Raw genomic sequence first — 26872 nt, 5'->3', positions numbered from 1 at the left:
GATGAGAAGGGAGAGCCATTACGACTCAGAGTAGGCAGACAAACCCGGGGGGTCTCATGCTGGCAAGGGTGTCGGGGAGCTGAGCTGATCGCTGAGAACACGCGCATGCGCCATTCACTCGACGCCGGGCACAAACACCGAACAGCGGCAAATCTATGATACAAACATGTAGTCTTCTCCGTGGTTTGGCCCTTCTTCATTTCACTGATCGTCTGCTCAAGCAGCTCCGAAGGATTTGCGGGGAAGACGTCGAAACAGAGGGCGAAGGGAATACGGCCATATGTCGCCGCCGCAGCAAACGGCGCCAGGCCACAGGACTTCATCAGTGTCGCCGTTGTCGTCGTCATAGCTTGCTATACATATAATTCCGAAAGAGCGAGGACTGCATGATAAAGAGCGGCAAACTGAGGTTGTAGTGATGCTGCCGCTTCTGAGCGCAGCGGTCTGCTGCCGCTGACACTGCTAATGAGCGGCAGGTCAGAACAAGTGGCCTCAACTAGAAGCCTCCCCAAGGGGAGTAGACAGAAACGTTAGCTGCGTACAGCGACATTCTGCATGTATGCGCTGTATGATGTGCATCAATAAACCGTATTTGGGCAGTTGCATGGTTGTAAGCCCGGGGACCCAGAAACCGAAGTAAGGGATACCAGTCCACTGGAGTTTATGTCATGGAGTGGTAAAATCTAGTAAGTGTTGTGCTGTACAGTGTGCATTTGTACGAGGCCGCGCCGTGCTTGTAGCTGGGTTAAGCAGTGCGAAACAAGAAGTCGGTGATAGCCACTGTGTGCGTGCTAATACATAGGAGTGGACAGGTACTGCAATAGTAGGTACTGCAATGCAGGTATAGAGCAATCTGCGTTAGCAGGTGATTATACGTGAATATTGGTTTCGGATTTTATGACGTCGACCGAACCGTCGACTCTCATTGGAAGTGGCCATCGGTCCAGAATGTGGCCCCGATAAAGGGTCGGAACTGGGTAAGCTATTGGAACAGGTGGGTGTCATGGTATTCCTTTTGGTGTGTCAGTGCTCCGTGAGGCTAATAGCCGTCTTCGATAGTGTTGTCAATACCGTAGTGACGATAAAGAAGTAGCAATTCATAGAGCTGAAGTTTTTTTTACATATGGATGAGTGGTGACAAAAAAACGGAGCAACAGATTCGGAGACTGGATTTGGGCTTCGCATCTTCACACCGGAAAAATACGATAATGCTAGCAAAATGCAGAAGAAATAGTAGAATCAAGAGTAGTAATAATCTCTGGAAGCGATGCGTTTTGCCATAATTAATGTGGTAATTTTTAAGTGACAATGATTAAATTGCTTACGATTCCACTCGTGTGTCTGTCTCCCCTGCGTATCATTTGTCGTTCTGGCATATGAATATATTAGCGTGGAGCTGAAAATGTCCACTAGATAGTGCCATGGCGAAAGGGGCGATGGTACTGTGGGAATATAGGGGCAAAACAGGCAGTTCGTGTGGATTAGATCGGGAAACAAGAACCTGAGTGTCAAAGGGCTTCGACGCTCAACAAGAGGAACAAATGATGGGTGCACAGAGTGTGGACTAAAGGCAGGCCATTATTCGTGCTACCCCGTTTCTTTTATGACAAGCGTAAAAACTATGGTAGAAAGCGTACGCAATATAGAGCTCTCGTAGTGGACTGATTTATTACTATTGTTCTAATATTACTACACAGACTAAGTAAAAAGTTTCTTGAGGGTATGAGGGTCTTTATTTTACCTCTGTGATATATATATATATATACATATACGTACATTAAGTTTTAGGTACTTCCATCGCTATTGTTATATGATGAACGAGGTTTAGAGTGAATAAATCTATGCCGTTATCTATGCGTCGTCACTACAAATTATGGCAGCGACGGATAAGCAAAGCAAACTCTCCAAGAAGGTAGTCAAATAGAGAGTAGATGAAATAGTCTGCTAAGCTGCAAGACGACGGTTTATGGTCGTTTGACATAAAGTGTGCAAAAATAACGTTACCGGCCAAACTATTACTTCTTGTACTTTCAGTATTTGAATTCCGAGAAGTGGATCAATCTATGATGTCAGCAATAGGTGTCTATGGCCTTATTGCTGGTGGCAGATCCAGCTCAGTACTGCCTCGAATCCCGTATGAGCGAAGCGGCGTGGGTAAGCTTAGGGCTTATCTGTCCGACCGGTTTCCATAGAAGGCGCGATCTTACGCAAGAGAAAATTATGCGCAGGTTTAAGGGGGCGATGAAAACCTGTACGCGTTTGTTCGCGAAAAACGATCTTTGCTGAAGCATGTAAGAATACTATTCGAGTTTAAGACGCTCCTGGAGAACATAAAGTTATCGTATCTTCATAGTGACTTTGTCGACTTGTAAGGCTTGCATGCTACGATTGAACGCACTGAAATATATCAGAGGCCCAAATGTCCTCAGTCTGTGTAGTAGATCAGATATTTGTATATGCTGTCCTATACAAAATGAAATCTAAATTAAGGGTCTAAGCTAACAGCAGCAGAATGTAATGCATTTGTGTGGGCCGAAACAAGGAATTTATGTCGGATGCGAAGCTCCTGGTTGTATCCACTATGAAGTTAAGTAATGGTTGACTTCGGAAGAATATAAGGGGCAGACCTTTGTCTGAGCGACATTATCCTTATGTTCGAAGCAAGAAAAAAGTTTCTAAGTGCGTATTCGTCGACGGGCTCTTCTGCAGGATTAAAAGGAATATAGCACTGTTGCGGCCTTTGCGAGTCCAAGTTGAGGCCGCATATATGCTCTGCCTCTCCGGAAAGACCGGTGGGCAAACTGTACAACAGATATTAGAGCGCTTCCACATTAGCTTCGGCGTGTAGTCTTAGGTCAGGAAAGTAGTAGCTCGTTGTGTTGCTCAAGTCTAGGAGGGCCAAGCACGCATACCCAAACGTCTGACTCCATTCAAGGGAACCAGCGGTTTGAGAGGCAGCAGGGCTAGGAGGTTCGGTCTCAGCGAACAAAACAGGCGCCTCTATGTTCTAAAGATGACACCAAAATGCTCAAACAACCTCGCTACTGTAAGGTGGCTGGCTTATAAGTGGGTCTCATCACAGACCTGGATGTTTGCCACTTTGAAAGAACTAGCTGAGGCCCCATTCTACATTCGACCGTAGATTCGGGCACATACGCCCTAAGTATTTCCGTTGCCATACAAAAAGCGAAGCTCTGACAACCATACGATTGCAAGTTGCAAGCAAATGGTTACCTACATGAGAGTCTTAACATACCTTTTGAGCTTTGGTAGTGTAGAATAATGCTCGGAAAACCTAAACGAAGCTTTGACGGCCAATGTACAGATGTTGTCAAATGTCACACGACTGACAGGCTTGTTAAAGTCGCCTCACGGTCATAACGAAGAAACGTTACCCATTTTAGGAATTTGTCCTCAAAAGGGACCAATATCACACTACAACTATTCAAACAGGTTTTTATGTTGATCTGTAATAGATTTTCGTACTGATCTGTAAAATACACTTACCTATTATTATCGTTATCATAACTGCAGATAAACGCAGCGCAATTTGTCACAAGGTAACAAAAAGATTGCGTTGATCCCATCGTAAGCAAAAATAACTATCATTGAAATAAGTTCTACACAAATAACTATTTCTCTTGCGCCACGCGAATCATGTGGCTTTGCGATGTACGATGGTCTACAGTTAGCCTAGATGTAACTAAACTTTAATACAGGTGTAACTGGCATCTATATTTGGTATCTACTGCATTCTCTAATATATCAGTAGTAACTCTTTAGCTAACATATTAGTTTATTTTGGACTATACATTTTTATGGAGAATATTCTTTGTAACGATTTATCTTTGATACACTGGTACAATAAAATAACCGCCCAAAACTTTCTTCAATTTATTAACTTTTCCCAATACAATTTAGGTTGTGTGCTCTAAATGGCTATCCCGAACTCGCAGTAATAATAGATCGGTAAAGGTCGTCGGATCGAGAAACTTACGTTGATGTGTGCTCCATCGGTGGTAAAATTTTAGAATGCCAGTTCTGTTTACTGTCTCCTCTTCACTCTTATTTTCCTCTTCTATCTTCTACGTCTTTACGAGTTTTTAACGTCCGGCATCGCCGTTAGACATTTCGTCGTACAGCTAGCTCCCAGCACGAAACAAAGTATGTCTGTGCCCGAATTTGAATCTAGACGACAAATTGGCAGGCAAATACGTTGCTCACTAAGCTATCGCGGAAACCTCACTAGGTATCTTATCAGCTATTGTCGCAGTTCCCGGAGGAGCTGACGCTATTTGCACCACACTGTTAATGCTTCTGTAAAATACTACCCAGTTGCGACGAGTACTCAAGTCAATAATTTTATTCGACACAAAGTTCCTTTGGTCAGAGTCATAACCACTTTGACCAAAGTAGCCAATAATATGCACTGGGATGAGTAGCTGCAGCAAGGCCAGCAACAAGATTATTCCACTTGTCTTTGTTCGTTATCCCAGTTGCGCCTATTCCAACCCCCCACGAATCCCCCTACATCAATCTAACCGCTGATATGTTTGACTTGCTCCTTCGCCACAATAATCGCCTTTTCGTTGCCTTCACTACTGCCGTTTCAATTTGTTACGTCTGTATGTATGATCTTATCCATGAGTGCGTCCGTGTTTGACAGACGAATCGTTCGCGAACAACGTAACAGACGACGTCATCTGACGTCGTACTATCACTGTATTAGTTACTCTATCTCACAGTCATGACATTTCTGGACGACGGAGGTGTATCCGTAATCAATATCAGAAGCAACTTCAGCCGCATTGTGAACCGCAGTGTCCAGTAATCATGTAGTCAACGGTTGGGCGTCTTTGTTAAAGACAAGTTCATAACAGCATCATTCCTCTGCAATAGATCAGTCCAATGAATAAAAATTTTAGGTTCGCACTACCTTTTATGTTAGTCGATTCTAGGTATCCCTTTAAGGGTGATCTCACACGTGCGAACAGATCGGACAAATTGCATAAAGTTCTTATCGCTAAGTGCAAGTTCTTCTAGTATCTAAGACGGTTGATTTAAGTAAAACAATACAGAAAAAAAATGAAGATAATAACATTTGGATGCATAATGAGCAAACAATGGATAACAGCGAATGTGGCCAGGCTTGGAAGAAACGGTAAGAAAAGAAAGCAAGGGCCCTTTGAACTGATTTAGACCAATCGCACGATGACTATTTTAGCGGACTGAAAATTACGTAAGTTCTGAAAAACCATCAATAGCACTACTAAATCATATCAATGCAAATTTTTAGGGTTATTAAGTTTCTAATAAAATAAGTTAGACTCTATAAGCTTAAGGACACATTGGTCATATTTATTTTACACTAGTTGTCTGCATTATGTTTAACTTTCCTGAGGTTTTCATTTGTTTTAGTTTTTTTAGCTCGCGGATACCAGTGGTATATGATCAACAAAAATTTCCCACACGAGATTCTATTTAAGTTCTCTGGTCTTGAATTATCGCATCGGCTGCCACACGCATTTAGTGCCGCACAAGTGTAACGGTTCGTATAATAAGAATCTATATAAAACGAATCTAGAGAGAACCCACACGTTATTTAAATTTTTTTTTTTTTTAATTCTAAATAAAAAACGACTTTGGTAAACTTCGTAACACATGTCTTCAAAATTCACTGTAACTTATTGTTATAATTATTACTAAACTGATTTACAGGTTCTCGTAGGCCAAGTTATACCACGACAGTTTTAAGGAAGGCGCGCTAAAATAACGCCTCTGCAAATTGCTTAACACCTTTCTTCAGAGAGCTGCTGAGTAGCAAGTAACGGTCTCTTGGTAGAGATAAAGGCTATTATGCTAAAGATAGCCTCCTTTCCACTTTCCATTAGCAAGACCGCCATATTTAAACTTCTCTGGGCAGATGATATTGTTACCATATCTGTCCTGTGCTATAGGATTGCCAGGGTAGCTTTAATCTAGCTCTCATCTCACTGATTTCTTATCGACTTTTCGAGTTGTTCTCGAGTGTTGTATTCTTCATATGCGTCGACCACTCAGACGGACAAGAATCTTTTTCATTGCGGAAACAAGAACTTCCGGACTTCACGTCAATATATTGCCTATTTCTTCCAACGCATCGCTGCTACTAGACAACGAAACACTTCTAACGAACCTGTAACGAAAAGAACGACGAATCGAGATTGACGCAAGGATTTACACAACAATGCTTGGTACACTTTTGTAAATAGCATATGCAGTAGTCCAGAAGCTTAAAGGATGAAGCAACATTCGACTATCAGACCCACGCTTGTCAACGTTTTTTCATTTTATTACAAGCATTATGAAAGATAGATGCTCGTTAAGTATCGTGATATTAAGGCAAATATTATGCGTGCATATAACAGTAATATATTTGCTGGATCAATTTGTTTCGATTTCGGTGGGGCGTAATGCCGGTCTGAAATTGTTCTAAGGGTTAAATGTTACGTTTTAGTTACCTATTGCAGCAGATGCAAACGGTCTTGGATTGTTCTAAAAGCCGATTGTTATCTAATAGAGTAAAAATGTCAAGTTATTTTTGGAATTGGGGTATAATACACAATAAATCCGTCTTTTTTATATCTTGGTAGGCTAATGTCTCCTTGTGACAGCATTACTAAATGATTAGTAATAATGATAACACCTTCACAATAGTAGGTCTATATGCATTGTCTGTTATTGAGCAGATCTGTGGCCGCCAGTTGTGTGCAGACATGCTCACTTCTATATCATCATACGATATGTTTATATGCGAAGAACGTATGGTGCAGAAGATCCCACAAAGGTTATCTTGTCGCATGAAGCTCTTTAGGCTTGGTACGAAAGATATATTCGCCTTCCGGTTAGTGCGTCTATACACGTTTGTAGATCCAGGACAACTAGCTATGACAGCAGTGCACCAAACTGCATTACCATCTCCTGGATGCTATGATCTTTCCTCTCGATGAAAGTTATCCTGTACCATGTGCAGAAATCCTTCTTCTTTGCTTCTGATTGTGCAGCCGACCTGTAATCGCTGCCATCAGTGACACCTTATCTATATACGGAGGTACAGCTGTACGTTCCGTATATTCGAAGGAAATATCGCGCAAAATGGGCGAAAGATTGCTGGCTAGATACCAGCTTAAAAAAATGCTCCAGAGTATGAGCGTTACCTTATTCTAAACTAATAGCATGAATGTGAACGGAGGTACATACATGCCTGCCGGCTATTTTCTACTATAGCCCAGTATTGCTATTTTTTTTTTTTCTGTACAAATATTTCATCGTGACCAGTTGCCGAGTCTGAGCAAGCAGAAAACGGATGTCATTTTTCCTTTCCAAAATCATTCGAATTAATATAATATGAGCAGAGCTAGTCGTAAGGGCGATTGCTGTAGGGAGATTTAAAGCGAGGCTACCGAAAGGGCAAAAAGATCAGCTTGCTGCCTGGTAGAAACCAGGCTGTAAATGCCATCTGCACATGACCCAAGCGACAAAATGGACGTTGCTAGACCTGATAGTATCGTACAATAAGCTCATAGTCGACGGGTAGCCGAACGTACTAAATTTATGATAGGCCTGGTGAGTAATAACTGAAGATAATAAAATGGTAATATGAGGTTAGGATCCAATGAGAAATGCTAAAAATTAAAGATATTTCTCTTTAACGGAAAGCTGCGCATATGACGGTTTCACGTACTTGTGAGCTTCATTACTGATGCAATCTTTAAGCGCTCTAGAACGGCTTAGGCACAAAAGAGAGCAAACAGAATACGGTTTTAAAAAGCTCAGTCTTGGAACATTGTAAAATGGCCAAGATGCACATTACACACCCATTACCTTTTTCCATGTTCCAAATGATAGCGAATTTATGATTTTTTTGGGGATAGGCCACTGGCCAGACATCTGATCATTGAGTCATACAAACTGTTCAGCTTGCCAATGGCATAGGAACATCTTCAGCTGATGCATATGATACGTATTGAATCTTATCAAATGGTAGGTGATTGAGAACAAGATGTTCTTTATAATATGAAATCGCATAGGTGAAAAGCAGCTCTTTTGTCAGTTATCACCTCTTTAATAGATATATGTAATGCAACGTATTTCGTACTGGAGTCCTACTGTATAAAGTTAAAAGCGACTGTCACTGGATTGCCAATGACATTGATGCTTAGAATGTTCCTGCTGACTAACAAATTGTTCGAAGCGAACATCTCAGTTTTGCCTTTGGATAGAAGGGTACGGGCTTTTCGACTGAATCCCTCATTATCATGAACCTTCAACAATGGATAATGAGATTCGAACGAGACTTACACTCTGTCTCGTATGTATATACAGAAGCCGCTAAACAGACGCTGAATCATGACTCTAATGATATAATTTCCAGCTATAACAGCGAATCTACATCGATTGAAACTGATAACTGACACAGGAGCCAGAAATCAGTATACTAGATGCACAAATGAATTAGCGACCTAAACTTCGACCCTTTTAATACATAAGCTCAAAAAAAAAAGGCCTCGCAGTCTGACTGCTTCATGTTTTTTAATATATTTGGGCTATTTGTCGCTCACATCATGCACTAATATTAGTAGAAATTTAAATAAGTTCTGAACATATCAGATAAGGTACTACATGTCGTTCATATGTTAATAGTTCTATAACGGGTTTGACTCCAACAAGAGTTTCATTTACTGAGACAAGTAAGGATCATTTAGGAAGAAAATCTCTAGACTCGAAAGAAGCCCGCTCAGTTGCATAAACAGTATGCTTCAGTATGAGTATCGCAGTCAGCGTTTCCCAAGTAGAGAATTCAATACACTAATTCTACACTGATAGAGGGCAAATGATATACTTTAAAGAAAATATATAGCAACAAATTAGTTTTGCTTCACATTGACGCTGGTGCCTGGAAGGCCTTGTGGACGCCAAAAAACATATTTAAGTTGGGCTTGCATGTAGTTATACCCTGAATAAAGCTGGATAAGATTCTTTTAGATTGATTTAAAAAGAAATCAATCTAAAAGCGGTTTTTAAATTTGTGGTCAATGACTATCACGATTACTAACTATTTCTCAGAAGCGACACAATTTTTTTACTTAAAGAAATTAAAGATTAGTTAAAAAGGTCAAGGATTTATTTATACCTTCCAGTAGTTGTGACATTTTTACCTTTTTGGACGCACAAAACGAATCCAATACTAGCAGTAATAACAGTGAATGAGATCCGACAATATCAAGTATAAAAAAATGAAGAATAATTCTTTATTGCCTCAGGTTAGCGTCAATATCTATTATCTAGTTCGGGCTTTCAATATAGTGAGAAAAAACACTCAAAATAATTCCCTATATATTCTTATATATCACTATTACACCTTTGCTATCTTCTACTCGGGTAGTGTACAGGCAAAGTTGTTATTGCCGTGGCTTTTTTGTTGGTGGTGAGGATGCTAATGTAACTTTTGTATAGCCACCACCGTCTAGACTTCGGCAGCTAGGTCGAACCTCGTCGTATAACATAGGAGCCACTTGCAGCAATACAATTTGATATTTATGGCGCACTACTCGTTTGGTTATTTTTTCTCAAGCAGGGCAACAGCGATTAGTCGATGGCTGTCGTTCCGGCTTGCCTGCCTGATCGTTGACTTTCTACTAACTGCGTTGATAGTACAACGCGTCGGTGGTATAGTGGCTAGCATAGCTGCCTTCCAAGCAGTTGACCCGGGTTCGATTCCCGGCCGACGCAACTAAATTTTCAAATTTCCTTTGGATAATTATCGATAATGTACACTTCTTTTTTGTTGAATAACAGAATACAGAGGAGAACCACTAATTTCTCCCTTAAGACACGTAGAAGACATTTTACTTGAATAAAGTTTTGATATGTTATGGTGGTAAATTTACATTATGTAAAATGCAAATCTACCATTAACGAGCAATAAAACAAACTATCAGAACGTAATTTGCATCTATCACAGATACATGTCGATTATAGGTACTAATACTCCCACTAACGTTCATCGGCGCCATTTATGTCCGTAAATTTTGCCGGTTCTTTTGTACCGTCAAATGCACTCATGTTTTACGGTCGGCCCATTGATCTTTCACCTTAGAAACAGAGAGAATACCATCGCGTGCATTTTAGTTGAACAACGGGTCGCAATATTATAAAATGATAAGCAGACCACTCTGCACTTTTTCGTCAGGCTAAGCCACTGAGGGCCACAAAGCAAGCAGACAGACGGACAGCCTTCCAGCTTGACCGAATGTAGCCTCATCAAGGCTTGGCAAAACAACAGCCTGGCGATCATGTAAGCAAATGTTATGCATTTAATCTATCCAAACGAAAATAGAAGTGTTAGCGTATTGTGTATACGGCAGTCTCTTAACTGTAGATTTCAGTAGTCAGCAGCGTATATATCTTACGAAGGGACGAAACTAGACCGATTCTAGCCATGCATTACTGCATACTTATCCAACGTATTTACTGAGCAAACAAGCGGGCCGTTAACAACATGTAGCATGTTGACTACATGTTGTTAACGGCCCGCAACTACAATGACTACGAAGGCCACTTGATAAGCACGTTCGTTGGCGGGCCGTCGTCTCTCCGTTGTGTGTGCATTATAAATGTGTTGGCCTTGTGTTTGTATTGGTCTTTACCCCACATTACGAGCACGCTACGGCTGTCAAATTCCATAAGGCCGGTGATGATATAAGGTTTCAGCTGAAGTCGAACTAGTTTTATATTGCTTTTTGGCAGAGAAAAATATGGCGAATAAGATCTTATGTTTACTCATATATATATATATATATATGTGAAATACTTCTTACAAAAAGTTTGGAACGTGCCCTTACCTTTAAAACAGTTACGCATAGCTTCGCCCGGTTCTGAGATCAAGACGTCGAAAATTTCTAAATAATATATGCAGATGTTTTTGCAGCAGGAGTGCATGCGCTATAAATGTACATTATAGTAGACATTCCCTCATAAATTGTATAATACAAGGAAAGCTGACTATTCAACAAAACAGTGCTTCTAATTATAAACTACAAGCGCAGCTGTAACATTTCCAATCGGTAATTGGGTATTCAATGTAATCATTACGCACGAATAGGTTTTGCCCCAACGGTCAAAGCCATCATAAAAGCCACAATGAGTCGACCATCGTGCTTAAATAAGTACACAACGTGTGAAAATAAAATAGAAATATTTTAAATATTTTTGGACACGGTCATCTTTTCACGGCCCAAATGGATAAGCAGCATGCCCACATCAAAGATCTATGAGTATTTACAACTAGCTTTCCTTTTGCTTCCGACTGCCCCCCTCAATTATTCCATCCTCAAATATTTCAGCTGATATTCTTCGCTTCTCTTAGTTCCTTCATTAACGAATCCACTGCATTTGGCGAAAATTTAATTATCGATGCTGAAATCTGATGCTTCATACTGGTCAGTGTATGTTTACCAGAGAGAAAGATCTCCTTGTACTTGTTACCCGTATCGTATCGCACAGACCCCTTACCGACTTATACTTGAATTTACTTTCGCGGTATTTGATCTAGCCTTTAATTATCGATCTTTCCTGTCTTTGGTTTTCAAAACCTTTGCAAGTTACACCGACGTCTTGACACTGCGTCTCGATAATATCAGCAGAAAAAACACTTAATTCGTTTTCCTCCTCCATCACGATTCGCTATTGTTACAAACCCTTTGTTCCATATGCTCCCTGTCTGTTGGGCCCCTTCAGGTCTTTTCGCTAGGGTAAATCGAACTTTTTCGAGATGTGACGGACCAAAAGACGAACTGTGTATGTAGATTTGTTTATTTGGGATTTTATTTTATTAATCTTAGCTCTTTACATACTTCGTTAGGTCAGATAGCTTCATCACAGGATCACACCCGTGATTTTACCATAAGCCAAATTGCGCCCACTGCAACACGCCGTCGCTAGCTATAGCCACGTCATTACCCTGGCTCCGTTACTGCTCGTGTTGCTGATGACGCATGCCAAAAGCAATCGTGCTTCGTGAAAACGTTATACGCGGTCCGGACGAAAAGTTGCTTCGCTGGAAGATGGTAGGCTTTTTTACGGACCAAGTGCATTGATCCAGGTATACGCTGCTCGCTATTCAAAACTGGCGCTGTCTGCAAGCGTGCCCCTCTAGGGCTGAAGTGCACTGGTAATACCAATAAGCCGCGTCAGTGCCCGTTCAGCGTTGAGTAGAGAAGCGTTTTTGGCAGCAGTGTTCGTGTGTGTGACGGCCTTGGGCTCCTTGGCGCAAGATGTGCATATCACGAAAAAAAGACCACAATGCCACGAAACCAGACGAGATCATTTAACCGAGGAGATTTTGTCACCGCCACTAACTATTCATATAGGAGTGTTACCACTGCACGGCTCCACGTTGGGCGTTAAGTTTCTTTTACTTGTGTAGATTATATTGCTTAAAGCGAACTAAGATAAGTTTCGAAAAAGATAAACACTGTTGAGCATTTGTTGTGCTATTGAAATATGTAGCTCAATAAGAAAATTAGGTTTTCATTAAATGTAAAATTTTGTAGGTAATACCTAAGCAAAAAAGCGGTATACATTCGCGGTAGGTTAGAAGTTGCATCAACCTTCCAAGAAATAAAACAAAATATTACTAGGCTTTTATGATCAACCTTATAATTTTAGAAGTGACTATGTTTTCCAGGCCCCGTAAATACGATAAAATTTAATATATAGGCTGCGATTATGCAAGCGGTCTTCAGCTGGTTTATATACGGAGAGCACAATCAGCCGGATACTTGAAACTATTTAACTGGTATCATCCAATCCAATTAAGTGGGCTAGTTTCCTAGTATGACACTGAGCAACACATGAGCCTATTACGTATGTATCTTTTGCATCCTAACTTTTCCCAAGAAAATATTCTTTTCCTTATTTAAATCTCGTGAAAGTCGTATTCTGCTCATGACTCAAAAGCAAACCTGTAGAAAAAGGGGCACTCTATAAGCGTGCATACTACTACGGTGCAAGAAGCTCTAATTGGAAATGATGGCGTCACTCAGAGTGACCGTCCGCAGGGCGTCCGTATTAAAATTCAAATAACAGTGAATAATTAACTACTCGTGTTGGCTGGCAGCGAATCGGCCGATCCGTCGATCGATTTCGATGATTTGTTCGGCTTAGCAGTGCAACCCACGGATTCATAAAATGAGGGGCGTTAGTTAAGTAATTCCACAGTACTATATATCAAGGTCTTAAGCGAACCACATGTGACAGCAGAAACAAATATTTTACATATTCTGCAAATCACGTTATCTATAATGTACGCACTTAATGTTCTATTGGTTATTAGAACAAGTTAACAGTGAAACCAGGCAACAACAACAAAATTTATCTAAGTTTTATCATTAATAACCTCAGTATATCGTGCACAACTATTTAAGTCACATCATAATTATGGGAGCACAAAGATTTGAAGCGTCCAATCTCTAAGCAGCAACCCCTAGGTAATAGGTACTTAGCATGTGTTGAAGTCACTATTTATCTACATTCAGATATAACAAAGTACGTTACAATCCGTCAAGTGATTAAAGGCTACTTGGGCCTTCGTCGCTATTGCAGAATGTCCCTTTTTTTGTTATAGAAACATACCAGCTCAAATTTAACAACCAGATCTATTTAAATTGATTCAACAAGAGGCATCACAGTCACGAGTGTAAACAGAGACATGCAAATGATCAAGAATAGCTACGTTTCTGGGGGAGTGCGTACCAATAGTAACAGAGTCATAATGCAGGGACCGTTGAAGGACAACAGTAATAATAGAAACATTTCTATTCTTCGTTGTAGTCTATAAGAGCATCTGACAAAGTCGGAAGGAACACTGGTTGCTGGTTCGTAAACCGGCAGCACAGGAGACGCGTCCGTTAGCGCACTCGGCGGATGCCACAAGCGCCCGTCGACGCGCTACACCAAAGGAGCGCGTTCGACGCGCGCGTACGATGGAGAGAACACCCGCTTCGGCAGCACGACCTCAGCAGCCGCAGGCACCGCAGCAACATAAAGAACAGCTGAAGAAGCAGCAAGCCCATTTGCAACGATTTGCTTATCACACGAGAACGAAAGCCAACTTCGATTACAACGGTTACGTCGATAGCAACGAGGAAGCGACGGCCAGGAACAATAACCACGGGAAAATTTATAGCACCAAACTATTCATGACATCTTGCTGCCGTAGCAAGATACGCAATGAGACGTTGAAGTCCCTGCTCATCAATCCTCACCCGAAGCAACAGGAGTCCCGCATAGCGTCGAAGGCGTCAAATAGATGGAGCAGACTTCCGCTTGCGGGCCGACCTCAACAGTCGCAGCAGACTATTTGCAGCTTCCACCTCGTTGCGCCGGTTCAGTGCCTTTACCGTCCACAGAACATCAGGTACAACAAGTATGGCAGCAAAACAACTCGAAGAACACAAATAATCCCACATCAACAGCAACAACGCTCGTTCAACAGGCAATGGCTTCCAGCCAGTACGAGCTCCAGGATAAAATCTTTCAACATCTGTAGCGGCATTAACAGCAGCATCTGTTGGGCCGTCACAGCACATAGTGGTCCAAATAACAGTTACGGCAACTGCAGCAGAAGTCATATACTCAAGCACAAAGAGCTATCCACTCGTGTATAGGGGTCAGAAGAAGTTACGTCCTTCGGGGGAGGGGGCTGGCCAACGAATGTGGCATGCCTCACTCGCCAGTCCACGACACATTCGCTACCGACCTCGCTCTTTTATCATTATCCAGGTAAGTCAGTCTTCGAGTCCAGGAAAGACTGGATTATACTGTGGAGCAGGGGAAATTGTCGGGGTTGTCATGCAACGTATTCGTATATACGTTCACGATAAACATCATTGAAACATTTCGAGGTAGTTTTTGCATCAAAATCGTGCTATTTTTTTGACCGGTTTATGCGATAATAACGATTATTTGCATTTTATGCAACCGGCGGTATAAAGCAAACATTTTCATTTTAGACATTTAGGACGCATTTCGGTTGTAAATGCGTTTATATGTTTATCCATATTTAACTTTTGTCAGGGTTCCCATTCACACGTGTGTCGGCGTTCGCGACGCGCGTTGATCTCGTTTCAAAATTGCTCGTTAGTTATTTTGTCATGATTATTTAAATATTGATCTCTACTCGACTATCTTTTTAAGTCATGCCACAGGTTCAATATTATTTGGCTCATTTAGCACAGAAATGTGTTTCTTCACACCCATAAGCTGTACAGAATAAGGTGTACAAGATGTGTCGATCGAAAAGTATCCATGACTATTACATAAGGTCAGTAGCACGTTTTTTCAAAGGCCGAACTCGCCGCTGCTATTAACAGGAATAGAAAAATGCTTAACGCCTGTTACATGTAAGTGCGTCCATATCTCTCTTCATCGAATACTGTAGTCTAACAAAAAACCTTCTACAATTTGAAGTCTCCGAGCTGCTGAACATTCAGAGGGAGTCAAAAAATCTTTCTTTGCACTTTAAAACTTTTATTACATGATGTCATGTTTCCTTCTCGTGCCTCATGTGATCGTTTTTTCGATCATGGATCAATACGAACATCCAGCGGAAGCTGCAAATTTAAATTGTAATAACCTTAAATAAGGGGCAGTATCCGCCTATGGTTTGATTTCGCTAGCTTGAACTGCTTTTTAGTATCTTAGCACTGTTGTAAAGCAAATAGACCTTGAACAGGTACGTTTTTCAGTCCGTTATAAATAATGATTAGCTAAATAACGGTGGTATACATAACATTAGTATTGAAATCATCTGCCGATAAAAGCCGGACTAGAGTTTTGGACTTATAACAAATTGTATGATTTTTATTTAGCTACAACTGAGGTAGACACACACGCATTATGGAGGCATGCACAAAAAATGATGTCTTCGTGTAGTATGACGAATTGGTTCAGATTCTGTTGTGTTACATTATTTTCTATGAAAGTTGCAAATGCTAAAAGAACCTTCACAAATGTCCTATAGCTCGCAAAACACTATGGACTACGTGTACATTGTTAAAAGCACTCGTTTAGAAAATTGAGCCTTGTTATTATACTGCTCCACAACAATGATAATTTAAAATTATAATATTTCCAGTTGCGGCTCGGAGATAAACCGCATCGTCCGCTGTGGATTGACTTCATCCTTCGCTAGCCAAGGTTGTGCCACTAGCGGTAGTGTTTATACAGGTGCCTCGACATTCTTCGACCTAACACCTGCTGGGGCGGGCCTTAACGCCTGTTGCAGTCACGCCCTAGGAATCGCGGCCGGCGACGGACCCGGATTCATTACCCTCATGGCTGCTGGACAGCCGCCATCTGTTAAAGGCACGTCCAACAACGCCGTTGCCGACCTCGAGAACGAATGTACCGCTGCTCCCCTCATACAAGTCCATGACGCAACGTTGTCCTCATTGTCGGTCTCCGCCACGATGTGCACCGGCCAGGGAGGCCTAGCAGCAGATTATCGTAGATCAACATCAGCACTGCACAACAGATGCCCCGCTAGAAATAGCTTGCTGCAAGTGAGTTAGCGGCTGTGTAACGTTAATTCTACTAATCGTCAGATGTCTTATGGATACATAAAGTTCGATTAGAGGCGGCGGAGGGGAGGCGCAAGAACATTTGTATGAGAAACTTGCCCTTTGCATGCTTTAAGGTTTAGGAAGAATTGTAACATCCGTTTTTCATACAGGTTGTGAGCGGCAGCAGGTAGCTAGCATGGTTGCTGCAGCCTGTTATTCAGCAATAGCTTTTAAAACAATGTTGTAACCTATTGGAAGCGTGTACTCAAAATAAAAGCTATTTACATTGAACAGAAAGCCGCTACCTGGAGATTCGTTTGAGACTCTTTTTGCGAGGAAGGACCAGTTTGTATTCCTAATAGTGGCTTTCTACTAACGAGAATTCTCTACCCTACTGCGAATTTTACCTTAACTCAATAAGAGAAAACGGCCAATCTGAACATAAGATACTGACTAGCATATTTATGTGATCCATCGTCGTTAAAAGTGTATATATATATATTACTGAACGCTCCGTATCATTCGAGTCCCAGAAACATTGTACAACAAAATCATATTCGCAAGCTACATGAAAAGGGCCGGTATTTAACACTGATAAACGCATATAGGATTGAATTAATAAGCTACATCAAATCATAAAATAGGTGTCGTTTTCTATACAATCTGTATTTATCTAGAATTATTTTATAAGCATTTCTTTAGGTGTACATAGATATACTGTGCTGTAAATCTTCTAGATTTTGTGCTAGTACGATGAAATGATATGCAATAGAAACGCAGTAAGTACACTGGGACAAAATGATCGCAATTTCTGCTCCATCTATTTGCCAATTCATTTCAGTAACTATGTTTAATAGATAAGATTCATGTGGTGTCAACAGGTTCCTGCGGAAAGCTACGGGGGATCTTCCGCGCATGATCCCTGCACCTTGTTTGAAGAGGAGTCAGACGTCATCCGCAATTGCTCACTTTTGTCGTCAACTGTTTTAGGGGGACTGATGAAAAGCTTCTCAACAGGAGACATTTCACACGTTTTTGATCTAGATCCACCTGACCCATTACGAAACACCGTCTCGGAAGAGCTGATCGCGAATGAAGCTCACAATGATACTCCATGGACTAATCTTGAAGTATGTAGGCCTAATTAGTGATTGTTTCCATTATCTAAATATTTATAAACACCGTTTTATTATTAGCTACGTATTAATTTCGTTCCGTTAAAAAATATTTCGATTTATTATAGCATCCAAAGTGGTGAGCCAAAAATCCAGCCATGGACAGGCTTAATTTATAACCGTTTTTAATAGACATATAAGAGGAAATCTGTGTATAGACATACGCTTGATCTTTTTAGCATCGAACAGATACTGATCGTTGAAAGTAACCAAACAAACATATCCCTGAGAAAAATATAATTATTATTAGAAACTAAATTTACCTTGTATCTAATTGGCTTACTTTGCCTGCCAGTATCTATTTGTTTTACAAATTATTCGCACTACCATACAAATTCTTATTCTTCTTTCTTTATAACGAGTCCACACATTCAGAAGAGTAAGTCTTTTTCTTAGCAGGTTTATAAAGAGAAGTAACAAGCGATGTAACGTCACGCGTACGTTTTTTCCCTTTGCGTCTGATCACAATCCTCGCACACACATGGCCTCGTATTCGTGCGCTTCCTGTCGTCTGGATACAGGTGCCTATGAATCGTCAACTAGATTGCGTGTCTCGTTCGTGTAGCACGTGGGTGGCCGTAGGAGATATGCACTCGGCTCAATCCGCAAGCCAACTGCCTTCACCCTCTGCTCGATGTGGGTCGGGAAACATTCCTGGTAACTATATATCAGATCGAACAGTTGTTGTACAGTGATTGTGTCTGTAACCAGTCAAAATGCTACTCAACGGTTTATCGTCTTTCTGTCAGGCCTACGACTGCGGCCACGATTATCGTCTATCTGGACTATACGCTAAAACATGTATAACTATGTGCCTCAATCGCGGTTCTTCGATACGAATATAATTTATTAGCGCGATTGCTTAAGGCCTCTGACCGAATAGGCCAGTCGTCGTTTGGGAAAATTTCGACATCGATAAACGCTATGCAACATACGCGACGAAATGCAAATGTACAAAACATGTGTCCCTGGAGTATACTCACAGGAAAATAGACGGCAAGCGAGAATTTTAATCCAACGAAAAAGGGTTTGGCGATTAATCTTTGTTTGCTGATCACACAATAACAGTTCCACACAGACTAAATATATTAGATTATTTATGTAAATGAGAAAGTTACTTCATGTGAGGTTGTTTGCTATGTACAAAACGTCCGATCATTCGCACCTTGTCAGCACCTATCAATTATAAATGGCAACAACATTGCCACTAACGAAGAGAATCGATGAATTACAGTCACCTACAGTAAAAAAAAAACCCTCAAGGTCTCCCCATATGTTACTGGGTTTCAAAAGCCGTGCCAGGCGCTGCATAGAATTTTTACACTGATATGTCTCCATGCGGCGGTAATGGTCACCGCGATGAAATGGCTGTTCATATGATATCGAAAGAGTAGTCATGCACGATTCTTCCTTTTACAACTATAGCCAAGAAGAGTCCCGTCGCTGCTTTTTGCGTCAACCCGCTTATCACGTAACCAAAACTCACGAAACTTTTGTAGAAGTTATTTAGTTTTATTCGCTATTCTTTCTTTCCCATTCAAATGATATGACCCTATAGGCCGCCCCGTTAACCGTTCAGTTTAAGACCGCTCTGACTTACTAACATACGCGTTACAACGTTGAATGTCACACGATCTCGACGCTCTTTTCTTCTAGGTCCTTTCACACACACAGCCCTGATTATTCCCACTACATTCCCTACACTACAGCTATGCGTACACTCGCTAGCCAGCCCGGTCTCCTGCAAGTGGAATGAACTTTCATCTTTTTAAGAGAACCAAAGATACACTGTGAAAAAAAGGATTCTCGTACCGCTATCAGAATTTTATTACGCCATCAGTTTATAATATAGTGGACTCGACAGTGCCGAATAATAATACTAATCGTGAAGTGTTGAAAATTATGCAATAACTTGGTTAGATAAAATTAGATCCGTGCAATAGCAGAAAAATAAACTCGGGCTCGTCCGGGATTTGAACCCGGGACCTCTCGCACCCTAAGCGAGAATCATACCCCTAGACCAACGAGCCACGCATGCACTGAGGTGGTTAGAGAAAAATAAAACGGGGAGTTGTTTTTGGTGTGCTTCTATAACCTGTACCAGCGTCGCCTGCCCTAAATTTTATGTTCGTATGGGTTATTATATACAGTATATTGTATTCAGAGATATTGTATATCTGACGCAAATAGACAATCCATTACCAAAGTGAAGAAGTTTCACTTTTTAAACACAATCCCGTTTAATTAATATACACATAGATTTATATAAAATGTATCCAGATATAATATAATAAACCTATACGTTTGTGAAAAGTACAGGGAATGTGATGAAGGAGGACGTGGGCATTCTTCTTAACCATTAGTGGCTGGTGCCAATACAAATATATGTAAAGAATATTATAATCTGAAGTCAAATGTTTAAATTATCGCGGTGGTCTACATCTAGGGGGTGTAGCTCAGATGGTAGAGCGCTCGCTTAGCATGCGAGAGGTACGGGGATCGATACCCCGCACCTCCAAACCATTTGCTCTATTAGGCCGATATTTTTTATTTGCTATGTATATATACTAAGACCAATACATCACAATTATACCGGAACATGTTTGACGATACTAAAACAAAATATTGAGGGAAGCTCCGAAACGTTGATTATAGGGTGCTATCAATAGTTCTACGTAATTATAAATCTTATGAAACAGTTAATTATCGCTCCATTAAGATGACCGGCATGTGCGTTCTGCATCTCGTGTTTTGCCTTCTCGTGTTACACCAATCCCCGAACATACGTTTGTATTAATATTGCCGCACATACTATATTATTGCATTATATCGCCACATATCACCATGTATGTAACAATTACGGGAATATTTTGGGTACGTTCCTGGGACGTTCAGCATGCGAGTGCGTATATCATCCTTAACACGTATAACATTATCACACACGACATATATTAAGGTAATTTCCATTTGTTATAGCATTCTATATAACTCATAGGTGCACAATTAGCTTTGCGACGAAATGTTTGCTTACTTGTAACCAATAATGAGCTATAACTACGACTTTCATTTCTAGGTTTTACGGCAACCGACCTTATACAATCCGTCAACAAAAAGGTCCGTCAGATGTACATTCGCCGCAGACTTTTGTCGACCTATAAGGCATTGGAAAGACTTACGAAAAGTCAGCTCAACCTCAGTGAGGCCTTGCAAGCCACCGGCCCGCAGGACCTCAAGAGAGACATTCAGGTACATTCACATGTGTCCTGTTTTATATTTGACGAAGTTACTGAAACAACTTACGTCCTCGGATATCTATTTTCTAATAGTTTTCTTCTAAAAACTCTGTGATTCGTATGCTGCTATTTTTTTATTTTAAATTTAAACATAGTTAAAGGAAAGGTTAAAGTTAAAGGAAATATGGTAAATTAATTCTATTCTAACGTATTTTGTAGCTTCTACTCATCAAATAATACGAAAGAATTGGATATGCTTTATCTCCGTTTATAATCTCTCTTCAGCACCGTTTTATAATTCATTCTTTCTTTCATTTACTGGAAACTATAACTTGTGCTAATTTATTAAAATACCTCACTCCCCTCACATCGCGACACCATGAAGGCATAGCAGCAGAAGCAGCAAAGAAGGTTACATTGAAAGGTTAGGTTTATTGCAAGACTATAAAGTGGCGCTTACTTTGATCTATCTTCAGCGTTCGTTGTAACGTCTATTTCACTAGCTAATATTGAATCGGGTTGTCCGTTGTGGCAGCTATATATTTCCAAGGAGTAAAGTTTCGATTATTGAAGGACATTCTTTCAACATCTCCCTTGTTGACTGCTGCGAAAAATTGAATGTTTTAGGCCTACTTAGGTTTCGTATTGAGCCTTGGCAATTTTTGTATACCAAATTTAAAAATCTGAAAAGATACTATTCCTTTTTGCGAACAAGCTTACTCATACGTTGTGATAGCCTAATATTATTCTTAGTTGTTAATCTATTATATAGAGACACTGAAAAGAAATGCGTCTAACAATTAACAGAAAAGCACTAACATATGAATGCGTGATTGTTAAGATTTGGTACTTGGAATGACCTCGGTTCGCTGTTTTCGCTATGCGCCGTATCGTTGTCTATTTGTGGTTTTGACGGATACTTGATTGAATTCACAATATTTTAAATATGCCGTATATGATAAGGTGGCCATACACTCATACTTAGTAAGGTTATCGGCCTATAACCTGCTAATTTTCTCTATTGCATATCGAATAAAGAAGCGGTCTTATAGTTCGAATAACAAAATATCCTTAGATAACAGCAGAACTCTGCTTTTTTTATGTGAAGCAAGTGTTATTTCGCCGCAGCAGTCGTGGCCGAGCGGTTAAGGCGACAGACTAGAAATCTGTTGGGGTCTCCCCGCACAGGTTCGAATCCTGTCGACTGCGCAAGTCATTTTATGCTTACGATCTCAGTTTCTGCAAAATACTCGTTTTTTAATTACTGCTACATTTTATAACTCATTATAGCGGTAACTGAATCTGTAACTATTAAGTGGATACTATCATAAATACGTTTATCAATAACAATGATAAACTGATCAAACAGTTTTACTTCCAAACAACTAAATTGTAAATATTTTTACGAATTTAAAATTATATAATATCACTACTTCAAGCTTTTGTATGAAACAGCGGTCCAGGAAAGTCGGTCATCCTACTAGGTTTTGACAGTTTTGGCGCTATCGTTAGCTTTATTTTGTGGGATATGGAAATTATTCTATACCACAATTCTATTGTAATAAAATTGCTTGCATACAATTTGAAGTCTAGCCCTCTAGCCACCCTTACGAACAGATACGAGTGAATGGCCGCGATAACTACTTTGTGATTGAGGACGTGGTCCTCAGAATTTTGACACGTGTATACTCATACTTTTCTTGAAGTCGATGGAAAGACGACTATAGGAATTCACTCGAGAAATGTGTTGACGCATGCATCCGTCCTCAAGTACAATATACGTCAGTCCTCTCTCAGTTTATTGTGGGCTATGTACGTTTATCTAGTCCATTGGGGGACTATTGATTGCACGCCGACCCACCCCGGTGGCAATAGCCAACAAGGACACGGCGGCGACTGCTTCGCAGATATTGTCTTCACATTCTACTTATAGGCACACCCGGCGCACGACTCCTCCCGGTTGATCTGCAGAAATAGCACCGGCATACCAACCACAATGATGCACAAACACCTTCCCTCTTTGCTAGACCTATTACATCGTCATTATAGATGACGATCAGCTATCCTACAACATTTCTGCCCGACCCGCTTACTACATCCCAATGCTAAAAGTCACTCATCTAAATTCAGCGCTGCCGCCCACGGACTCTATCAACGCCACCGCGATCTCATACTGCGTCTCTTTTGGATCTTTCTGCCACTACTATCTATTTTGTGATCCGAAGTTTCAGCCAAGCATCCCTTCGTTCTGCGCTTAGCGCACTGATAGTCCCGATCGATAATAAACCGCCAACATGTGAAACATGCTAGTACCCCCGATGCTCGACCCTACAAAGTTAAGCCTAGCCATCCTAATATCATTTGATGGAGTCGCTGAGAACCGGCCGCGCAAGCGTCATGCCTCATGGGCGATCCGTGTTGCCGGCAGGTTCTGCACGGGGCTGCTACGAAAGCTGCTCTACGAGAAATGCTGATCAGTCCTTCGGACAGCTCCTCCATCAGCTTCCTCATGAAACCTACCTATATATGCGTTATAGTACCGACTATGGGCCGCACCCAACAGACTGGCGGTGGAACTTGTAGTCGGTATTAGGTCACCTTACTCGATGTGCCAGCCGCTCCCGCAACTTGAGCAAGTTAAAGCTATTGTCTCGTCTCTCAATAACAGCAGTAGCAGCCTGCCTGCTTTCCCAACAGAAGGAATGACAAGACCGCGACAACGATTTAGACAGGCCAGCATACACAGCGCGCTTTGGTTTATTTCCTCGTATTGGCATGGCTCCGACAACAGTCCAAGCCCCCGCACTCGACCCGCAACCGAGGAGAACGCGGCTGAGGCTATGTGACGAGCGCAGTGATAGCAGCGGACTCGACCGTGGCAATAAATGAGAGAGAGAGAGAGAGACTGCAATAGCATCAACAGCAGCGGCGTCCGGACGAACTCTTGTCGTCAATCCAGATAGCACAGCATGTAAGATGGCATCCTTGAAAGCGAACCACTTCGTGCCGATCATCCACGGCAGCAGTGCCGCGCCCGCCAAAGTTTTTATTGTTATTTCCATTTTTTGCCATCCCCGACGTGTAACGAGACTGAGCGTATGGTTATTATAAATAAAAGAAAAATGTGTGCCAATGTTACATATCTTTTTGTTTTCGAAAAAGAAAAAAGGTTGATATGGAGTATTCTAACTTAATAGAAACTACTGGATACAAGTAGACGACTCTGCTACGTGCAGTTGTTTGCGTTAAACTAGTTGATCCCATCTAGTGCTAAGATAAAATAGAAGTAAATCTGATGTCTCTGTCTATAGTTCTCTCATGTTGACTCTACTTTAAAAAAATACGACTGCGTTTTATGCTGTATGAGCTTTGACACGTAATATTTCGAAGTACATACTTGACATAATTATAAATAATGTAAAACCAGTGGTTTGAAATAAATCCATATGCACGCAAAAGTAAGGCGTTACACCCAGTATAAATTTTATGCGGATCCTCGAACTCGTAGATCAGTCAACATCGCTCGAAGGCATTGTTTGACTCCATTGGTACAAAACAAGAGCTGAATAATCGACGGTCTCGCGCAATACGTTGGTGCTTCGTATCTTTTAGGTGCGACACAAAACACAAAACGAATATGTGTGTTGGAATGTTCATTTTACAAACGAAACCGAACCTCACAGAAAATAGTTCTGGCCGATCTGTTCACCTTCTGTATACGTCGACTGATTGCCGTGTGTCAGGATGGCCGAGTGGTCTAAGGCGCCAGACTCAAGGGTATCCTTGCCCTACACAAGGGTGCGAGCATTCTGGTCCTCTTATGAGGGCGTGGGTTCGAATCCCACTTCTGACACTATATTTTTAATTTTAAATAATACTTTTTGTATTTAAATTCCAAACAGATTAAAGATAATACAGTCAATCTAATTCTATTAACGTACACCAATGTAATCATACTAACAGCTACGTTATTATTACTTCATTATTTCAAGGACACTAAGGTGAAAACATTTTGGCTCTCAGTGATCACGACAACTCAATCGCATGTAATTTCGTAATTTTTTATTTTAAAATATGGATTTACCGATGCTAGTACAACGCCAGTTTCCATACATTCATAAATGTTTAATCATATATATTTATGTAGACAAGAGATATAAAAACAAAGTTAAGCAACGCTGAGAATTACGATTTTTTTCGAAGTAGTTTCTGTCGTAAGCGAAGTGCTGAATTTGTTTTGGAAGAATAAAGGCCAGTAATTAAAGGCTTAATTACGAGCGTTTTGCTCTAACAGAGAATAAATTTTATTCTAAAAAGTAACAATGAAAATATATACGGTGCTTGCAAGATCTCGCAGAGCTGGCGGAAGGGTGACTACACGATTGAATAAATCGTGCACAAAAGGTATCGAGTCCGCCAGGATTCGAACCTGGAATCTTCTGATCCGTAGTCAGACGCGTTATCCATTGCGCCACGAACCCGTGATGGTCAATCCCATCGACCTTTACTCGGTGCATCAAGGGTTTATTTATTCGTACCCTCTGGTTTTCTAAATACAGCTGTAAAACAAGTAAATAAAAAGGACTAGGTGGTACGAAAGAATAATTGTACTCCACAATGATACTAAATAAGTGACACAGGCGAGTTTGGTAACAGACGAATCACTGCAGCCCAGTGCGCGCGCGGTTGAAATCTAGAGGCAGCACGATAAAACAATGTGCAATACTATTGTAAAGTACGAGTACAAGGAGTTGCAAATCCATGGTTCATGCATCGCGTCGGTGGTTCAGTGGTAGAATACTCGCCTGCCACGCGGGTGGCCCGGGTTCGATTCCCGGCCGACGCATGGTTTTAGGTAATTTTATAGAGGGCACGTTTCTACAATTTTTAACAAGTTTTGCATATTGGTGTCTCCAAAATACAAAGTATGAAAACAATGTAGTCAAAAATATCATTTGATCAAAAAGTTGTTCCTGCCAGGGCTCGAACCTGGGACCTTCCGCGTGTTAGGCGGATGTGATAACCACTACACCACAGGAACCCATGGCACCCAGTCACTCCAAACTAAACCACAATGTGGGAAACTTATACACAATGTTTTTACTGGTCCTGGTTAGTTTTTATGAGGTATTCACATATGAAGTTGAATCTGGCTATCATATCAGTAAAGTAATGTCAAGCTACTTGAAAACACATTGGATCAAAAAGATATGTTTATAAACCCCTTTTTTTACTTTCCTATTTTGTGCAATCGTATATTCATAATATTATAAGTCATCTATTTTTTCTATACAACAAAAAACTTTTACAGGACGAATTGCGGCTTACTTCGTCAACTTCGGTTGGAGCCGGGGGCCGGACAGATGGTCGGAAAACACCGTTAACAGCGCGGGACGTCGAACGCGATCGGGGCAAACCTCTAACAAAATATGAGCGTAATATGATGATATTTAATTGGCTGCATAATCTCGATGACAATGTTGACAATGCGACGCCACCCTTTGACCTACCATCGAACAGCAATAGTACCAATGGAGGACCGCAACAACCGGTGCAACAGGCCGCCTGAGGGAACAGTCTTAAGTGCCGTATAAAAGGACTGTAAGTATCGTTCTTACAGACACAGTAGATTGCCAAGCCCAAGTTGCAGAAGGTAAGAAGCCAAAAAAAGGCCAATAAACTCGCACAAGGTCATCTCAAGCTGCACTTTTCCTAACAGAGGCTAGACATCATCAGCAATTTCTGTTTCTTGGCCATGACATCGAGACTGAGTTAACAGATAATGCAGTAGCGTCGTACGAAACAATAAGAAGACATCAACATATTTTGGTTGGAAGATCGTTCGATCGCATTTTTACAG

General features: G+C 41.0%; 1 protein-coding gene, 1 long non-coding RNA gene and 8 other non-coding genes across 11 annotated transcripts; 6 read left to right on the top strand and 4 right to left on the bottom strand.

The window, feature by feature from the left end:
- Positions 1–344: 344 nt before the first annotated feature.
- LOC111264585 (uncharacterized) lies at positions 345–26844 on the top strand. 2 transcript variants are annotated; one of them, XM_022840638.2, is made up of 7 exons: positions 345–977; positions 13873–14823; positions 16178–16604; positions 17486–17734; positions 18301–18436; positions 20853–21025; positions 26324–26844. In XM_022840638.2, the coding sequence occupies exons 2-7, from the start codon at positions 14762–14764 to the stop codon at positions 26579–26581; spliced, it is 1305 nt and encodes a 434-aa protein (XP_022696373.1). In that variant the 5' UTR covers positions 345–977; positions 13873–14761; the 3' UTR covers positions 26582–26844. The 2 variants fall into 2 exon arrangements, with proteins under 2 accessions (XP_022696373.1, XP_086826251.1); XM_086970125.1 differs by lacking the exon at positions 26324–26844 and adding an exon at positions 23143–24135.
- On the top strand, positions 9700–9771 carry TRNAG-UCC (transfer RNA glycine (anticodon UCC)). The gene has a single exon. It is a non-coding gene; the product is annotated as a tRNA-Gly (tRNA).
- TRNAP-AGG (transfer RNA proline (anticodon AGG)) lies at positions 19738–19809 on the bottom strand. Its single transcript has one exon. It is a non-coding gene; the product is annotated as a tRNA-Pro (tRNA).
- TRNAA-AGC (transfer RNA alanine (anticodon AGC)) lies at positions 20225–20297 on the top strand. The gene has a single exon. It is a non-coding gene; the product is annotated as a tRNA-Ala (tRNA).
- On the top strand, positions 22140–22221 carry TRNAS-AGA (transfer RNA serine (anticodon AGA)). Its single transcript has one exon. It is a non-coding gene; the product is annotated as a tRNA-Ser (tRNA).
- TRNAL-CAA (transfer RNA leucine (anticodon CAA)) lies at positions 24751–24865 on the top strand. The gene is made up of 2 exons: positions 24751–24788; positions 24820–24865. It is a non-coding gene; the product is annotated as a tRNA-Leu (tRNA).
- On the bottom strand, positions 25339–26424 carry LOC111264587 (uncharacterized). The gene is made up of 2 exons (XR_002682939.1): positions 26341–26424; positions 25339–25571 (listed from the first exon to the last, which is right to left on the bottom strand). It is a non-coding gene; the product is annotated as an uncharacterized LOC111264587 (long non-coding RNA).
- Positions 25421–25493, bottom strand: TRNAR-ACG (transfer RNA arginine (anticodon ACG)). Its single transcript has one exon. It is a non-coding gene; the product is annotated as a tRNA-Arg (tRNA).
- On the top strand, positions 25788–25858 carry TRNAG-GCC (transfer RNA glycine (anticodon GCC)). Its single transcript has one exon. It is a non-coding gene; the product is annotated as a tRNA-Gly (tRNA).
- On the bottom strand, positions 25981–26053 carry TRNAV-AAC (transfer RNA valine (anticodon AAC)). Its single transcript has one exon. It is a non-coding gene; the product is annotated as a tRNA-Val (tRNA).
- Positions 26845–26872: the final 28 nt, after the last annotated feature.

Source organism: Varroa jacobsoni, unplaced genomic scaffold (genome assembly GCF_002532875.2).
Source record: "Varroa jacobsoni isolate VJ856 unplaced genomic scaffold, vjacob_1.0 scaffold_878, whole genome shotgun sequence".
In the NCBI taxonomy this organism is placed as follows: Eukaryota; Metazoa; Arthropoda; class Arachnida; order Mesostigmata; family Varroidae; genus Varroa; species Varroa jacobsoni.
Note: the sequence above shows the minus strand (reverse complement) of the source record. Positions and strands in the feature narration are given on the sequence as shown.

Coding starts and splice junctions, on each gene's coding strand:
- LOC111264585 (XM_022840638.2), top strand. CDS start 14,762: ATGCCTCACTCGCCAGTCCACGACACATTCGCTACCGACCTCGCTCTT. Junction 14,824..16,177: donor GCTCTTTTATCATTATCCAG/GTAAGTCAGTCT, acceptor TAATATTTCCAG/TTGCGGCTCGGAGATAAACC. Junction 16,605..17,485: donor CTAGAAATAGCTTGCTGCAA/GTGAGTTAGCGG, acceptor TGGTGTCAACAG/GTTCCTGCGGAAAGCTACGG.